Source organism: Anguilla rostrata, chromosome 1 (assembly GCF_018555375.3).
Source record: "Anguilla rostrata isolate EN2019 chromosome 1, ASM1855537v3, whole genome shotgun sequence".
Lineage (NCBI taxonomy): Eukaryota > Metazoa > Chordata > Actinopteri > Anguilliformes > Anguillidae > Anguilla > Anguilla rostrata.
Window position 1 is genome coordinate 41,564,379 of NC_057933.1, and position 18,647 is coordinate 41,583,025.

An 18,647-nucleotide genomic window follows, 5' to 3' on the forward strand; every position below is an offset into this window, starting at 1 on the left:
GACGCGTAAGGAGATGAACAAGACCGGCTTAACTAAGGCTAAGGCTTAAAGACTCGGCCAAGACGGGCAGACTTGCCTGTGGAGAAGCATTTTCGTTGCCGTTCACGTTTCCTCCGAGTTTGGGTGACGCTGTGATGCTTTTAGCGGCGTTCTACAGGAGGACAAAGAAGGAGAAGTATAAAAGAACAGCCGGGGTTTCTAGGTGGGGCCGGTTAGTCGCCCACAGCCACGACCTCCTGCGCCCAAACGCCGTTTGGGGGTGGAATTAGTACTGCGTGGCAGACCACCGGGCACTCGGACGACCTCAAGCACCCTCATGCAACTGGGAAAGAACGGAGGGGTTAAAGACTACACAGACACTGCTTCCACTACGCAGCCATTGGGTAAAACACAAGCAATCCAAACAAGTCCATTAGTAGAGCAAGTTACTGAAGACAGAGCAGCTAGCATCATGAGGCTTAAGCTACTTCAGCATGGCCCTGCTGCAAATATGAATGGCCAAACACCCAGTCCACTATTAATGGATAAGTCTGCAGTGAGTTTGGGGAAGTATTAGGAACCTGTCTGAGGAGAATTTGTTAACTCTCACAGGTGTACAGCTGGGGTTTGTCCACATTTCTTTCCTTGGATTCACAAAAAAGTGGGGCTGGTGACCACAGTGAGACCTGCTGCACACCTGTTGCCCACTGTCAACCACAACTTTAACTGTGCCACTGTATAACTACTCCTGAGTAACCATGATGTGTTACTTCACTAATATGTCCTTCTCATTATAAAGAAACTACCTAGCTAGCTAGCTAGCTACATACAACCTAAATAACAGCCGGTTGTCATTCAAGCAAAAACAGCTAGCAGGCAAGCAATTACGTAAGAAGTAAATAATTTGCAAGCTAAATAAATCTGTGTTTAGAGAACCTTGCTTAGCAATTTCAAGCTTATGGCCTATAGCTACACACTGCATTATTATGAACGATAATAAGGACCTGCAGTCAACAGGTTAAACTGAAAAACTTTTCTATGATTTATTATGGTATTCAATTAAATAAATTTAATCATAGAAATTAGTCACTCCCAGCATCCTCTGCTGTGCTAGTCGAGATGACCTTTACAAAAGTGTAACATTTCACATTGTTGACGTACAGCTTTGTTGTTCAGGCTTAAAAAGTACTTTCCACGCTGAGGTCTACTGTACTTTCCATTCCTCAGTCATCCTTGGATATGGACTGACAACATCACTGGAATTTTTTCTAGTTTTGGGCAGATTGCTCAAATGACCTTATGGCTGTGGATCATGGGGATAGAGCATTGAGCAGAACTCTGAGTGGAGGGTGTGGCTATGAACTGGATTATGGGGAGGAGCTTAGAGCAGGACTGCATGGGGGCATGTCTATGAGCTGGATGAGGCAGGGTGAATGTTGATAATATGGAGGATTATCTTTTTGGAGCAGCAAATCCTTCAGCCAGACAGGCCGGCCTGTACTGCCCTTTGAATATGACCAGGCTGAAAGAAGATTGATGGTCATGAATGACTATGTGGAAGCTCCATTTGTTCTTGTGCTGTTTTTGTACCAGAAAAGTACCATTTTCCAGGAAGCGTAATACCACTGGTGCAGCACAGTGCAGTCAAGAACAGTCTCCATCAATGACTGGCTAACTCCACTTCAAATAAATTGTCTACTTGTCAAAGAAACCAGGGAAAACCTCAAAAATCATACAAAATCATTTTCTAAATACTGTCAGGGGTTTTCCAGCCTGGCTACCAACCCGAAATAATATTTTAGTTGAGCTGAAAGCACATTGTGAAAGCACATTTACCATTGTCCATTTCCCAGGAAACCATGTACACTGGCATATTCAACAGGCTATTCACTGAATCATCCTTTAAACAACTAGCAATAAAGCGACTTCAGTGAGTTTGTGGTGCTCTGTGGGATATGTCAAAACTAAATTCTGCCCTAAATCCCCTGCTCTGCCCCAAACTGCTCTGAGTCCCCAGCACTAGCCCAAACTAAACTCTGGCCTGAGTCCCCAGCACTAGCCCAAACTAAACTCTGGCCTGAGTCCCCAGCACTAGCCCAAACTAAACTCTGGCCTGAGTCCCCAGCACTAGCCCAAACTAAACTCTAGCCTGAGTCCCCAGCTCTGGCACGCTCTGCCTTCCATCCAGCTCGTGTGTGAAGAGGCGCTGCTAAACATTTCCACAAATTACAACAAAAAAGAAACCAAAAATACATTCTACAGACTTTTTGGGGAGGAGTGGGATATTTGAGGCAGGGTTATTGGGGAAGGGCAACTGGGCAACCCAGGAACATCAAAAATACATCCATTCCTTCTGAGATGCCAAACAATAAGGATAAGAAAGAACCCAAACAAACAGCAAAAGACACATAAGCCATTCAGTACAGAACCATAAAAAGAATACGGTCCTGCTGCTCCAGGGGTAGTGCAGGGTTAGAGGTGAGATGCCTTTGAGACAGAGAGCCAGGGAGTAGATGGAGAGAAGGAGCAAGTTGCAAGCAGGAAGTCTTCACTCTTTCTACAGGGGCCTCTTCTACGGCACCAAAGGCATCGCTGGGAAGAGGGGGGAAGAGCAGGAGGAGGGGTGGGAGTTGGAGGGTGGAGGGATGTGAAGGGCGACTCACCGCACTGGCCACCTGGGCCCCTTTGGGTCTTTTGGAATGGTCCAGAGCAAAGATAGTGTACTCAGAGAGAAAAGCAGGCTCAGCTATCATCCCGGCTAACAGCTGACCCCGTCAGAGCATTAAGAGGGATGAGGGGGAGGAGGAGACAGAGAGCAATGAGAATAAAATAAGATGACTGTTGATTCTGGAAATGAAACTGCACAAAACGATGCCAGCTGGATAGACGTTAGGAGACTTCAAAGAAAAATAAACAGAAGATAAAGAATGAGAGGCACCCAATAGCAAGGCTGCAAATTTTGCCCTTTGAAATCACCCTCTGTATTTGATGAGGACTGTGGGAACAAAGCAAAGGACCGCAGACACTACATTCTCTGGCTATTTTTGAGCCCTCTTCACATAAATTTAGCGGGGAGGCTTTTTCATATGCGCACACCACACACAACAAACTATGGTTCCTCTGCATAGTCCCAAATCAAAACAAAAGCACATCCTCACAAAGCACAGAGGCAATGACGTCAAACAAGTAACCATCACCAACTGATCAAGTGAGACCTGTGTGCACCTTTAGAAAAAGGATCTGTGAAAAATGAAGATGGGGAGTTCTAAAGGGTTATGTGGTACCACTTTCTTAAAATAAATAAATAAATAAATAAATAAATAAATTCTAAACAATCAAAACGATCCTGAAATTCAGGACTCATGTTTAGTGGGATGAACAAGACACCCTGGCGTGGCCAGTGAGCACAGCCAACAAAACACTCTTCTTGGCTTTTCCATTTTTACGTCATCCATTTTTGCAGCTCTCCATTGATGAAAGTGGAGAGGCCTGAAAAGGACAGTCTTCTCAGTCAGAACTATGTCTGAGTCTGACGTTCATTTTATCATGAAACATCCATGATAATTACACAGACTGGGCATTTCAGTTTTATCAATCAGAATAAATAAGTTTGATACTGTACACTGGATAAGAGTGTCTGCTAACTTAATGTAATATAATTTACAGAGTGGATATGAGACTTCTTGACTGAGGGGGAATGAAATGCGGTAGATGAACATAATTCAGAAGTGTATGTGAAGGAGGAGTCACTAATGAGCAGTTTATTAGCTCAGTGGTGTATGCACATCAATATTCGCAGTAATGTGCACTTATACATGAACTCAGCGGTGTATGTAAAGGAACAGTTGCTGTAATGTGCACTTTAACTCAGCAGCAAATTCCAAATATTCACTATAATGGGCACTTGTTAGCTCAGTAGCGCGTGTGAAAGAATACTCACTGTAATGTGTATTTCCGTTAGCTTGGCAGTGTGTGTGAAAGAATACTCACTGTAATGTGTATTTCCGTTAGCTTAGCAGTGTGTGTGAAAGAATACTCACTGTAATGTGCGTATCCGTTAGCTTAGCGGTGTGTGTGAAAGAACTCACTGTAATGTGTGTATCCGTTAGCTTAGCGGTGTGTGTGAAGGAATGATCACTCGAGTGCACATCTTTATTAGGTCAGCAGTCTATGGGCAGGAATAGTCAGTGTAATACACACCTTTATGTGTTTTCTTTGATTAAGTCTTCTTTTGTCCTTTTCTCTTCCAATGGACTCTACTTTAGATCACCGCTGTCAACATTTTATTGCAGATTTTTAGGAAAGTTAATACTGTGCTTGTAATTGAAAAAACAAAAATAAAAGCACTGTTTCAGACCACAGCACTAAAAAGGTAAAGTGGGGTGTATTTCCTTATTCAACACTATAGAGCAGGGCTACATGTATGTCATCAAACATACATTTTCAGCTTGCCTGGATGTCCACCAGCTTCACTGTCCCTGAATTCCCATCCTTTTACAGGTGTTTCTATGACACGTATGGTACTTTACACTCTTTTTTGGAAAACAGCAACAGAGCAGAATATTACTCACATCTGTCCTTACTTATGGTATCCTTATATACACTTCCAACTATGGCCACAAAAGCCACATCTTTCGTGGCGAACACAAAGCTTTCCCTGTGCCACACTGGGGAATAAAGAGTACTGTGTGTGCCAAACCGGTGCCCAGGGGCACCATATGGGGGGTAAGGCCATGGGCCATGACTAAGGGGCCCTCAACAAATTGTGCTGTAATTGTGCAGGGATGGGGTGGCCTGAAGTGCTGGGCCCAAGGTGAGGTCTTTCCATAGGACCCAAAATCCCTGGTGTCTCTGCAGTGACTACAGACCACACACTAACTGTAACTACAAGTACAGCACACTGAACTCAACTCTAGAGAGGTATGTGTCAAAGCACCTGAAATCATAGACGCATAATGATGACGTCACACAATCATATTTCATTTCATAATTCATAGTTCGATAAATAGATTACACAGATCACATTAATATTTAAATACAGGCATTACATTGTTCACACTCACATTTCAGCCTAAGAAAATGCACACAGATTTATTTGTTTAATGTGGCAAAAAAAAGGACAACAGTTATATACAAAGTAACCTTTACATGTGGTTACACCAGGAGATCTAAACCAAGCAGAGGTCCAGAAGGTCACATAATAATTATGTCATGATGCAACTGATTACATCAATTATATAAAGATTTCAGGACACTCTTGCCTTGCCTTCTGTGAGCAGCACTTGCTGTAGCAGCTATCAGCACACCAGGGATGCGAAAACACAGGGTCTCACAGAATGAGGCTCACAGAAGTGTGAAAGATTTGATGCTCGCCTCCTTTTGCTAATCAGCTACTTTCTTGTGTCTTAAAGTTTATGTTCCCAAACCAACAATATCCTCTGGCAAAGTACAAAGCATAGAATGCAGCGGATTTGTTTATCTGTACCGTCATAAGTATGCAGCTCACGCCCCCATTTCTCCAGTAAAAGCCATATAATGCTTTGATTAAAGAAGCTGCTTTCAAAATGTGACATATTCACCCATCTTCCCACTTATGTGAAGAGTTTAATCTATCAAGCCTGTCCTATGATTTTCTCTCTCTTGTCAGGCCCATCAACATCCAGATCTGTGGTGATATCAGCCACACCCTATAATATGAAAAATGGAAGATGATGTTATGTTTTTCACCAATAAAGGATTTACCACAGCACATGCCAGCAAAACATGATAAAACAGATATCATAAATGGGAATTTTCCATTGCGTTTGGTTCCAAAGAAACCGTCGTCACAAGCAAGAAACATCATGTACAATCTGTAGCTGTGCATTTGGAAGGGATGGCAGGCAATGAGATCCAGACTGTGATTCAGTAGTCAGCCAAATTCATAGCAGGCTGTCCTTTATCAGGGACTGACACTAATGACTGCCCGATTGGATGGGGGGGGGGGGGGGTATACAAAAAGAAAGTAATCAGGCAATTGGCTTTACTTTATGGTAATCAGGCAATTGTTTCTTTTTTACTTCTTTTCGGTTTCAGATTTCAAACAGCGGTCCATCTCCCTACAGTTTAAATTTAGTTATGAAATGCCATTTCAAGATTACAATCCTCTGCCGCAGCTGGATACAGGTGAGGCTACACATTTCTCTACACTGTCAGTGCAACTCCAGCGTTACGTGTGTTTGTGAGACGTAGAACTCCACACTATCGCTGTCATGTAGCATTGTGATTTTGGCTAGCACACTATTAGCTTGGCATTGCGAAAGAAGCCCCCATCGTGGCTATCAAGATCACAACATGATTTTTAAAAATCCTCCTAAAGTAGGCCAAGTGCCTGGGAAGAGGGCAAAAGTGTGTGCCCTGCGATGGATTGGTGATCTGTCCAGGGTGTATTCCTGCATCTCTCGCCCAGTGCACGCTGGGATAGGCTCCTTTTTTCCATGGATGCAGTCAAGTTACACATTTTGATAGCTGCCAAATGCAGCCTTATCAAACATTGTGACACTACAGCATTCTCTTCCTGTTTAAACTAGTCAAACATGTTTTGCTGTGCACAGACATAAGAGGATGACGTGACACTTACGAGATTTTGGTTAGGGTGTGGCTCTTTTTTCCACGGGTAGGGTCAAGTCATATATTTTGATAGCTGCTAAATGCCAGCTTATTAAATATTGTGACTCCATCGCATTCCCCTCCTGTTCAACAAGTCAAACAAGCTTTACTGTGTACAAACAGAGGACGACATGTCACCTGAGAGATGTTAGTTAATTTGTGGCTCTTTTTTCACTGTGTACATGCAAGGACCATAATTAGGTAGATGTAAAATTCCTGCTCAAAAAAAGGCATTTTCCTTATTGTATTGTCTCCCTATGCTTACCAGTCAAAGAGCTTTGCTAGCTTTGAGGAGACGGAATATAACTTTAAGATTACCTCATAACTACCATCGGTACATCAAATGCTTGCATAAATTCATATTATATACATAGATAGTGCTCATACCCGAAGGATAAGTGCCCTTGAACCCTTAGTGTGAACGCCTGTTTATGCTCAGTTTTTTTTCAGTTGGAAGGCCACGGCCCCAACTACAAGTTAGCCAGCTACCTAGCGACCATGGTTAGACTGATACAGATCATGGTTCTTATTTACTCTTTAAAAATGAGAATTTCTGCATGAATTATTTCTAAATGCACTTTAATGATTTGTGTGCATCAGAAGGTACTCACATCACTACACTGGAAAAGCAATAGCGGAGCAAATCCAAGGTAATTTTATTTCTTTAAGGTAATTTCATTTATTCTTTAATCAAATTCAAGGTAAAATCAGATATTCTCACACTATATTTTATTTCAACATGTTTAATATATTTACATCTCCAGTGTATCTTATTCGGCAATATCTTTTACATTGTAATATCATGTGTTGTAATTTACTCGTTAAAAGAACATCTTTGAAGGGCATGGCTCACACATACTCCAGGGTCACAATAAACTCAAATAAAGGAGACAATGGTACCATTAGCAGATGAGGTGTGGTGGCAGTTACCTTAGCCACTCTTGCAACATGACATCACCCTCCTATCCAAGTTACCTCACAGTCACCTCAGTTACCCCACAGCTTCTCCTGAGTAGGTTTCATTTGTAAAATGCAAATGAATGAATCATAAAACACAAATGAATGAAGACAGACTATAGTCATATGCTGAAAGTAAAAAGTCCCCAAAATGCAAGCTGCTAGCCCTAGATCACTAACTATGTTAACCCCACATTATGTTTGGGATTTTGAGATTTTAAAGAAACTTATTAATTCCAGGTCACCACTTCAGTTGTCTTGGTCTGGCATTTTTTCCTGGGTGTATATTTTCCACCAGAAAAAAATATGCATTGTTTTAAAAGGAAATATATTTCTGAATCATATGGAAAACTCTCAAACATAAGATTTAAGTGCTTTTGAAAGAATACTCATTGGGGTTGTAACTAGGCAGCTGTTTCATAGGTGACTTAACTGTCTTAACTACTACTTGTATTTTTTCCATAGACAGCATTGTTGCTGTTCTCGTTGTTAGTGTTAATCAGTTTAACCTTCAGGGTCCAAGTTTAACTATGCGGTTGTTCCCTGCACTTGGACCGGTACTTCTCTCTAGGGGTTTCGTCATACTTGTTCCTGGTTATGGTTATACACTTTGTTGTACGTCGCTCTGGATAAGAGCGTCTGCCAAATGCCTGTAATGTAATGTAATGTAATGTCATTGCAGCACTAAATGCAGAAACAGTATTTCATTTTAGGCCAAGAAATCAACGAAACCATGTTTTATCCTGTAGTTTTCTTACAACAGTAATTAACAGTTTTCTTATCACAGTTCAAATGTTTTTGAGTGAGCAAACTCAACCAGTCACTTGTAACTAGTTTACTCAAGTACACAGTCCCACCCCTAATTTCCATTCAACTTGAAAGTTTTGGCATTGAACATCTTTATAATACAACAGGCATGAAAGGCTATATTTATTTGTGATTAAAATAGGAGTGAGGACATATGAGGACATACGGAACAGTGATTGCCAAGGGAGTAATGCTATACTTCTTAGAGATTCAAATTGGAGCAAGGCTGCATGCAACAGAGATTAACACTGGAGTAAGGCTATCATTACCAGTGATTAAAATGGGAGTAAGGGTATTTAGGTAGGTAATGAAGATTAGCCATTATTTGAGAATTTGTATTTTCCCCCAATGGTAGCAAGAATGCTGGTTGTCATGATGTTGAACCGCAACAGGACCAGCACTACAATTACGTAACAATGTCAAGCACTTCAATAGAACATGCATTATTGTGGTCAACTAAGTGTCATTTAGTGAACACGTATGGGAAACGGTATATTCCATGTTTATATTATATAGAGTCAGAAGGAGATGGATATATGCAGCAAGATTTTGAACTCTAATTTCATGTTTTTTATTTTTTTATTTTAAAGTAAGAGTTTAAAAAGAGAAACGAAAAAAAAACACCATAATCTGCCAGAAATGTCACAGAAACAGCATCATTCTTGCTGTACACAACATTCATGGTCTCAACAAATGATTTGATTTTGAGAAACCACCTGAAATGTTTAGCTTTTTTCAAAATATTTTTAAAAATGAATCTCCGAAATAACCATATTGCGGCCAACATTGCAAGATTTTCACTATCTTTGTAGCCCTAAATTGACAAAGCACAAAGACTGGCAATGGAATTCATGGATTCAACAAGCAAGTACAAACTTTTGAACATCAAAACTTATTATTGTGTCCATATGTTTAGCTCAGTCTGAGGATCCCCAATATAGCATTTCTATTCTGTGCCGTATCTATTTTGTATTATGATGATATAGGCTACTAATAACACTACCTGCCCAGGTATGACAGAATCTATGTTACTCTATGGCATGGCCCCTATCCAGCTATTGTAGGTTCTCTTTATGTCTCAATCCTTCATGGAAAAAGGGGTTATTCAGGTTTTTCAAATGATAAAATTCTTCTCCGGAATAAAAACATGCAGCCTTTTCCAGCAGTTTTGCAGATTAAGATTTTTCACTGCAGCCATAAACTAGTTAACTGAATACCACAGTCAATGCTAGCATTATCCTAGTGCAGCTGGAATAGGTCTGTCATTGCTCAGAGAGAGCAGGCATGCTAAAGGGGAGGGAGGAGAAACACAGCCTTAGCTCACCTCCCTATCGCTCGTGGTTGCTGAGGCTTGCCCATCGTCTTGGTGCAAGGACGAGGCTCGACTGCGCTGGTCACCAGGGCCCACCTGTAAAGCAAACAATCACAACAATGTATCACTGGCTGTCTAAATCGGCCCATTGACACTTTTCAGGTTTTTAGCCTGCACGTTACAAAAAGGAAGAATACCATTGTCAGTATGAGTAATACACATTGCCTTGGCTGTTGTTATGGTTATATCACACTTTCCTAATTAATGATTAAATTCCATCTGTTCTCCAGCTTTGGAACTATGTGAGCTACACTTGGCGAAGCTACAGTACTACATGTAAAGTACCTGTACATACTGCTTAAGATCAAAATTCTTTAAAACATTTTCTAAGTAATAATTTCTCAATTTACTAATAATAGCGTAAGTCTGAAGTGTACTACCACTATTTTTTTTTCCTTTTGCAAAACGAACAGAACTAAGCGATGAAATCAAATCTTAATTTAAAAAATTTTATCACCGGATGTGGAGATCAATCAACTAAACAAATTAAAATTAATTCATTGAGACTCCCCAGCAGGCTTAATCACCATCAGGTCTAGAATTATTGCCACCCTTGACAAAAATGAGCAAAAAAGTTAACACAGGTAATGTGTTATAATGCACGCTCAAAAATGAGGCTGCCCACGCCATTCTTTCACATTAATATAATTGTTCAGGATAAAGGTTTTGAAAAGTAATAATTTTCTTTCCCAAAAAACTGGTGTCATAATTATTCCCTTGTTTACAATACTTGCAGCCTCCCTGCCCAAAACAGCCTCATAATAAAGACCCACCAAAATATTTTACCATAGTGTAGGTATGATGTTCTTTTCAGCAAAAGAATCCTTCTGATGCCAAACCCACCAATGGTGAGGGCAGCTAAAAAGCTCAAGTTTCGTCTCATCCGACCACAACACCCGGTTCCAATTGGAAGCATTGAAACCGGGACTTCTAACCGAACTTCCAAAGCTTAGCTTTGATTGGAAATGGATGCTAACCGCTGGCAATACTGGTTTCCTTTCTCTAAGATGGTTAATCAAAAAAATTCCAACAGCAGATGATACTATTACAGCACAGAGAGCAACCCTTTTAGCTGAGAAACCCTTTTCCTGAAAAAGACCTTCAAACTAAAAAGACCAACAGATAACAATCACTTTGCAGAGGTTCTTATCAATGGAAGCATAAACCTGCCAAAATGTATATGTAAATGTTAACTGGTAACTATATAAATATAACTATATTCACTTCATTTACTTATCGTATGAACATATACTGTGCCAGAAAATAATTGAAAACACATTCTTTCAGATAGCATTTACAATTACTTGTTTTTGTACACACTGTCTATATCAAAATGGTTTTTTTAATGGAACAAGGCTGCCATAATGAAAATGAAAATGTTAATTTGACACATGAATGGACTGAATACATTACAATACATTATTCAGGTTGAGTACATTTTCTTTACCTTTGTTGTACCATGCTGCAAAAAGTGAAAATTAAAATAAAAATTCAATTTAGACTAGTAATTTCATTTTCTCTGTGGGTGCCACTCCAACTGTCAAATAGCATTTACATTTTGCCTAGTTTCTGCTTCCATACTTATCCAGAGAAATTTACAAAAGTGGAGAACATCAGTGTTCATCTCAGGAAAACAAGTTTTTTTTTTGTCTGTTTCTCCTCAATGAGTGAGCAGTAATTTTTATCACTCAAATACGACAGTGAACAGAAAGAAATTAGTTTAAATGGGACAGCGTACAGTTGTAGCTATATTAAACAGCACAATACTACCACCTGACAAATGTACGTATGTTAGGCTATAATCCATGAATGTTAAATTTAGAGCCTGTCATGTGCTACATGCCTTGCCTTACTCTGACAGCACGTCAATGCTGATTAAAGCTCCACTGAAGGATGCTGGAGGAGGGAAGACATGTTATTTAACAATGTTGGTTTCCAATGTTTTTGAGGACCTATTTCTACCCTTTTTGCATTTTGAATGTTATTTTTTGATTCAGCTTTGAAAAGAACTTCTTTGGTAAGTTTTGGGGTTTTTTTTTTTTTTGTTTGGCCACTGCAATAACTGGGATTGAATTTCCTGCCTTTCTTTAGAAATCCCAACTAATCTTGAAACAGTAGGATGCCCATCTGAGTGCATTCACTTATGCACCAAGTTGAGAAACACACCCCTTATCCTTCTGTCCTGCCTACAGCATGTGACATGGAAGATGGTTTAACCTTTCATGAAACGTTTTTGTACAGGACAAGGAATGATCTGAAGCACCGATATGAGCACTGATCACCCCAATCACTTCAACTTCCCTTTATCTCATAGTTCAGGATGATTTCATGACCATGGAAGGAGAGGTCATGCAAAGGCTTCTGGGGCAAACAGTCATTTCCCAGCGGGAACATGCGCTTCAGCAATCTACTATGAAAAAGGCAGGGCAAGAAAGGCAGAAAAGATAAACTGATGTGAAAGGCCTGCTGTTAAGAATCACAAGTGAGAAATGGTGAACAAACACAGGGGGGAGAGGACCACATCTCTCCCCACAGGAAGAACTGGACCACAGGAAGTGAGGTCTAATCTACAGCAAAATGCCAGGACTCAAAGCTGAAGAGGATCTGCTTGCTTGGCGAAGAACAAAGCAACAAAGCCTCTGTTCTCACTGTTTGCCAGGAAGCATCTGAGTAGCTGAGCTTCAAGCTGTGAATGCGTTCCAGCACATCTAGGTACATTTTTAGTCCGAGACGATCAAGATTGGGCCAGGACATCACCAGGGTTCAAATTACACAGTGCCCATATGGTCAGTCACGTGGATGCCCTCTATTTTGACTCTTATACCCTTTCAAACGTAGGGAACAGTATGGCCATTTTGTGCCCTACCTTATAATACATATGTCCATGGTGCCCTCTGCAGAAGAATACAGTTTCCTGTCCCTATTTGAGGAAATAATTCCCAAAAGCGTTTTTTCCACTGCACGCCAAAATAGTGTTGTTTGGTAGTGTTTTCCCATGATATTTCCATCACCCAGAGGCCAACCCCTCGCTAGAAAACTTGTCTCCCCACCAGTGTTGCCAAGTCTGTGGATTTCCCACCAAAATTAGATAGTTTGAAGATGAAAACACAGGTGAAAAAATCAAAAGCGCACATTGTAGTTTTTTGGGCTGGTTTTAAAATGTATCCTGGGCACAGTCAGACATAGTGCATGGCGCATGAAATTGTGCGCCCCCTCTCTTCCTCTCCACAGCCCCCAGTTGACAATTTAATCTGGCGGCCTGTTTCTGACCACTGTGGGTAGGTTCTGAGAAACCATCGGCTTGAAATATTTCTCTAACAACCTAACAGGAGATCGTCTGTGAAAGAAATCCTTAAGCACCGCTGCTAGATGAATGAGGCAGAAACACTGATATACACACAAATACAGGCACGTATACAGGCGTTAAACAACGAACAAAACAATGGAAACACCGTGTGAAAAAGGACTCATTTTGAAGCAAAGAAATCACAATAAAATTAAAATATTAAATCAGTACTTTCACATGCGATGGCAACATAAGCAAAACACAAACAAACTGCATCAGCAGAGAGGAATACTGGAAGCTCGCTGACATTGACAGGTGGATACTCAAACTATGGCCACAAAAATGACCACAGAAATGAATCAACACCTCTGTGACCCAGTCAACAACTGTACATTGTGAGCTTCACAAAGCTGGCATTTATGGCAAGGCCTCCATTCTGAAAAAGCGTGTATCAAAGGCTAATGTACAAAGAGGCATACCCTGCTGAAGTAATGGTATGGGCAGCCATCTCATGGAAGTGCTTAGATCAAGGTGGCCCGACTCCTTATTAGCTACTTGATATTTATATAATGGTAGGCATTTCCATTGTTTAGTTCATCCCCTGAGTATGTGTGTGTGAAATGCATACAAACAATAGCCTATATGTAACAAATTGAGGAGGGAGACAGAAATAACCAGCAATCAAGCCAACAGTTTGAATGGACAGCTGAAATGGCTGAGGTTGGTAAAGATTTGGCAGAGGTGGCGGCTCCTATACAGCACCTACATCGTCTAGTGCAGCTAGAGCTAGTGTTGTTCAGACAAGGACTACTATAAAATGTAGTTGTATGTAATCATTCATAACATCTAGGTTAGTGTGGTTTATAAAATACATCTTTAAAAAGAAATGATTGGTCATTATACTTCTATGATTAATCATATGCCACTGGAAAATTATGAGTTTAGTGCTCTGAAAGCACAAATATTGCAACATCAATGTAGCCTACATCAGGCAAGCAAACTGGCATTTTCTCTTGTTTACACATCTTCTGGTCAAAGCCTACAGATAGAGAACATTTTCCTGGTAGAACAGATACCGACACAGATAGCATTATCTCTGCACAACCCTAGTAGCTATATCTACAGGACTCCAGCATATAGTTAAGTTATTTCAAGCATATTTTTTGAGCCAAGTAAGAAAGCCACTTGGTTATAATGCTGTGTATTCGAAAGAAAATCACTGCCATGTACAGCAAAGCCATATCCAGAAGCGATTCTTAGTTATTTGAAAGACTTTAGGAAGCATTGGGTAGCATTGCTTTGGAATACAGCATGGTTAATTTGTGTTAGCAAAGGTAGCCAATATTGTTTATTGTAACATCGCGTAATTTTGATATCAGTATTTTTAATGGTAGGCTTAGATTTTGCAAGAGTTAATGACTTATAGTGCTTTGTATGTGTGAGTAAGGGCATTTTTGTACGTTGTATCTTCAGATAGAATAATATACAGTGCAGCAAGACAATAAAATGTCCACGAAGAATACATAAATTAGATATTCTTTCAGATGGGAAATGTTGATTTAAGATGAGCAATCTATTATAGTCTTTCAAACAAAATAATAGAAGGGTACGGGGACAATTTTGTGCCAATTTTATTTACATACATGTGTTTCACAACTCATGTGTGTTTTGTGCACCGCAAAACACATACATAATCTATCTATACATAACATAATCTATGACAACACTGAAAATAAGAGGACTTGAACCACCCAATCGCCACTTGCGGCTATAGTTTTCTATTTTCTCCCCTTTCACCTCAAATAACTGTGAGCTGTGGGCCACTGGCTCACTCAAATTGTTTAGATCACAGAACTCTTGGATCCATTAAATGATGGCGCAGACTGAACACCTGGCAGTGCTGTAGCGCACATGACAAAATTCTGTAATTCACGAGCCCAGCCCCCAAGCCACGTTTGGCCTAGTCACAAATTTGGTCAACAGGTACCTCTCCTCACGATTAAAAAATTTGCATCAAGGACCCATGAAGTCCACCAAACTGGATTTTTTGCCATTTCAAATTTTTTGAAAAAACACTTACAATGCTTCTCCACCGACAAAAATGCACCTGTTTGGCTCATCTCACATACCTTTATACAGGTATCACTTTTCTGGCACTTAGGCCAAAATATGGCCAAATGATGAACCAAAGTAAGTGCAGTGGACATGGCTTCTCAAAAAAATGCTAATAGGCCTAATTCCAAATCCATTTTAGATGAAGTCAAAGTTTGGCATGTACAATGACAGTTAGATCAAGACTCCATCCGTAACATTTTAGCCCAATCCAACCAAATAGTGGTGATATAAAGGTCAAAATATAAAAGATATTTAAATATTCACTAAAGAATCACTGATGTGTCAGACATGTCCCTAGTTTGTGTCCTCTTTAATAGAGTCTCTGTGCTTGCCCCCTTGTTATTCTGCTTGGACCCCAGGAATCACTGCATCCAGCAATATATATATTTATTTAAATAATTTTTTGTCTTTAACTGCTGGTCCATTATAATCTTTGTCTTTTGACCTCAAGTTAAGTTGCACTATGCACAAAATAAATAACATCAGTATGCAATGTGCCAGTAGGACACTGTTTTAATCTAGTCAACAGCTAAAATGGTGATTAAGATGCTTGAGATTTTCTCCATGCCCTATCTAGAATGCAAGTATAAATGTTTGTAATAGGAAATCTTTTTCTTTTTAAATTATTAAAGTGATTCCATATGGACTTGATAATACTCATTATTCAATAATTGGCTACAAATTACAAGTGATACAAGCAACACCGTGAAAACACAATTTCTTAAATTTTATTATAGGCTATAAAACAGTTTTTCATACTGTAATTTGCAAAGCATTTCCATGTTTCCTTCATTCCTGAGACAATTAGCAGATTGTCTTGTCTAGGACGGAGTGTGGCACAGTGGGTAGGAACTGCGTTTTACCGAAGGTCGCAGGTCGAATCCGGTAAGGACACTGCCGTTGTACCTTGAGCAAGTACTAAACCGCATGCTCAGATATCCAGCTGTATAAATGGATACAATGTAAAGTGCTATGTAAAAAGTTGTGTAAGTCGCTCTGGATAAGAGCGTCTGCTAAATGCCTATAATGTAATGTAATGTAATCTTCAGTCACAGATGAGCAGGTAGTCAGGCCACAGCTGGCACAAGCAGCCTGTAAATGCCAGAGCCAACAACAGCGGAGAAACCTTTTTCAGGATAGCCCTACACTACATCTTAGAGTAACTTTCACCATTTAGCATGTCATTTTTTTAACAAATTACGACAAAATATTGGGCAAGCTGTAGTACATGTTTATAGTGTAAAACTAACAATGCTGTAGTAAACTATTTTCGGCACAAATATGTTGGAATGAAGGCTACCGTATGCTAAATTCAGATCAGGAGGCTGTAATTCCTGGGTTAAACTGTGCAGTAACCTTCGTAATAATTAGCATACAAGCAGTTGCCAATGCTGTCAACACCTTGTATACAATGCAGGATACACAATAGCATGAATTGAATTACATGGTCAAAACTAAAAGAATAACTGTCAATGTATTCCCAAACATTAACATATTATGCAAGCGCATATGTTCTGTTCTGCCAGCAGTATCCCACAGCTAGTTAGCAAGCTAGTGTTCATTTAATACAGCATGCAGAACATTTCAGTTCACCAATCTCCAAATCCAGCTACCTCCAAGGTTAATGTTCTAAGAGTAAACATTTGCAATGAGATTCAACCATCTAGCCAGTTGGCTTTTGCCCATCAAGCCAGCCATCTTTGTACTTTGGTACCAATCTGAACTATTTTATAGAAAGACTAAACAGGAAATTAGTCTTGAAGCAAAAATGGTGGTAGGGTCATATCAGTCCGTAATAAACAATGATACAGAATAGCAGCTTTGTTTCGGCTAACTTATGTCCCAATACCACAAAAAACAGGAGGTATCACAACGCTCGTTATTTTCATTTTTTAAAATATTTATATTAGATAAATAGCTGCCAGATTGACTGTGCGTCTTCATCTCTGCACTCAGGTTAGCCACCTTCATGTTACTACGTGTTGGCGCGGCCTTCGATGTGGACAACAATCCAATTCGTTTCCAAACATAGTTAAGAAATTTGTTCTTTTTTTTGTTTTGTTTTTTAAAGCTAGCTCGCTAATTATTCATATTTTACAGAGACATAATGAGCGCGGAATGTCTTCAGTGAACCGGTCCAGCAAGACTGTGCGTTCAAGACAGGTGCCCCTTGCTCCTGACCTAATAAATAGGAAGTCGAACTTAGCTGGCAGCGACTTCCTTTATACGTCACCTTTTCCAGTGACATTGATTGACATAGTCAGCAATCTAGGTAGTTCGATGTTAGAAAATGTATCTTGCTAGCTGAGTCGTATATTTACAAGACAAAGTTGTCAGTACCAGCACAAATAAGCTAGCTAACATAATGGACAGAAACAGCTTCATCGGCTATAGACTATACAGCTAGAAGCAACAACAAATGTTTGTACTTGTAACGCTGTATAAGTTAGCTAGCTGGCTTGCTAACCAACTAAAGTAACTTCGAAGCTGCCACGTTGTCTAACCAACACATTAGCTAGCCACCAGATGACAACCTGAAGTAGTTTATGCAGTCAATAATTGTGTGTTGGTGTCAGTAAAGATAACGATACATCTGACATGTTATTCATATGTTATAACCCATCAAATGACCCCAACCACTAAACACCCCCACCCACGACAGATAGAGCGAGAGAGAGAGAGAGAAACAGAAAGGGAGAGAGAGCGACAGAGAGAGACAGACAGAGAGAGAGAGAGATTAAAAACTCCTAATAAGCTAGCTAGCTATCGCTACCAACCTGGGCCTGTTGTTGTACTGCCTGCGCATTCCTTTGGGGTGACTGTTCCTCGTTTATTTTTTGCTTTAATTTCTTGAACATGTTTTCAGAAAGCAAGGTCCAGACCAATTATGCTTTTATGAGAAATGCCTTTAACCTAATCCTTGGTGTCTGTGTCTCTGATCGGCGTATTTCATCTCCCAGCAGGTGAAATATGTGACTGCGCCTGTGCAGCCGACGTGGAGCAAAACGAGCAACACAGAAAATTACGGCGAATAGAGAGGGACAAAAGGGCACGGGTGATATAGTCAGCGCAATGCAAACTTACGATGAAGATGGAGTTACATGCTTATGACTTGTTTTTTTTTCCAATTTATAGCAATTTTACCAGCCTAACGAATTCAAAATTGAACCCGATGTGACGTAATCTGTGTGCCAAAAAGCCAACACTTTTACGACAGAAATGGAAGCAGTGCATGTACACCAGTTTAGTACATTTTTATAGTTGGACACTAATCTTAAGATTTCAAATGCACGTTTGGAACGGCCTGGGTTTCCGATTTTTGCAAATCTTACCAGCTCTGACTTATAATTTGGACGTCAAAACACACCCTGGGTGCGTCCCATTACTTTTCACTCCTCACCTCCTTTCCGCTGCCCGACTACTCTACCCACTAACACTCCACATGTGAACAATACATACTGTACGTCCGCTGATATGTCAAGA

The 18,647-nt window shown here is 40.1% G+C and overlaps 1 protein-coding gene across 1 annotated transcript; it reads right to left on the minus strand.

Annotated features, from left to right (window-relative positions):
* Positions 1-13: 13 nt before the first annotated feature.
* Positions 14-18,193, minus strand: LOC135255865 (golgin subfamily A member 4-like). Its single transcript, XM_064337601.1, has 4 exons — positions 17,942-18,193; positions 9,716-9,799; positions 2,643-2,744; positions 14-151 (listed from the first exon to the last, which is right to left on the minus strand). The coding sequence occupies exons 1-4, from the start codon at positions 18,020-18,022 to the stop codon at positions 29-31; spliced, it is 390 nt and encodes a 129-aa protein (XP_064193671.1). The 5' UTR covers positions 18,023-18,193; the 3' UTR covers positions 14-28.
* Between the last annotated feature and the right edge of the window lie 454 nt (positions 18,194-18,647).

Excerpts from the sequence above, each read along its gene's own strand:
- LOC135255865 (XM_064337601.1), bottom strand. The coding sequence starts at position 18,022 with ATGTTCAAGAAATTAAAGCAAAAAATAAACGAGGAACAGTCACCCCAA. Across the intron at positions 9,800-17,941 it reads CAGTACAACAACAGGCCCAG|GTGGGCCCTGGTGACCAGCG; the intron begins GTTGGTAGCGAT and ends TTTGCTTTACAG. Across the intron at positions 152-2,642 it reads GGGCCCAGGTGGCCAGTGCG|AACGCCGCTAAAAGCATCAC; the intron begins GTGAGTCGCCCT and ends GTCCTCCTGTAG.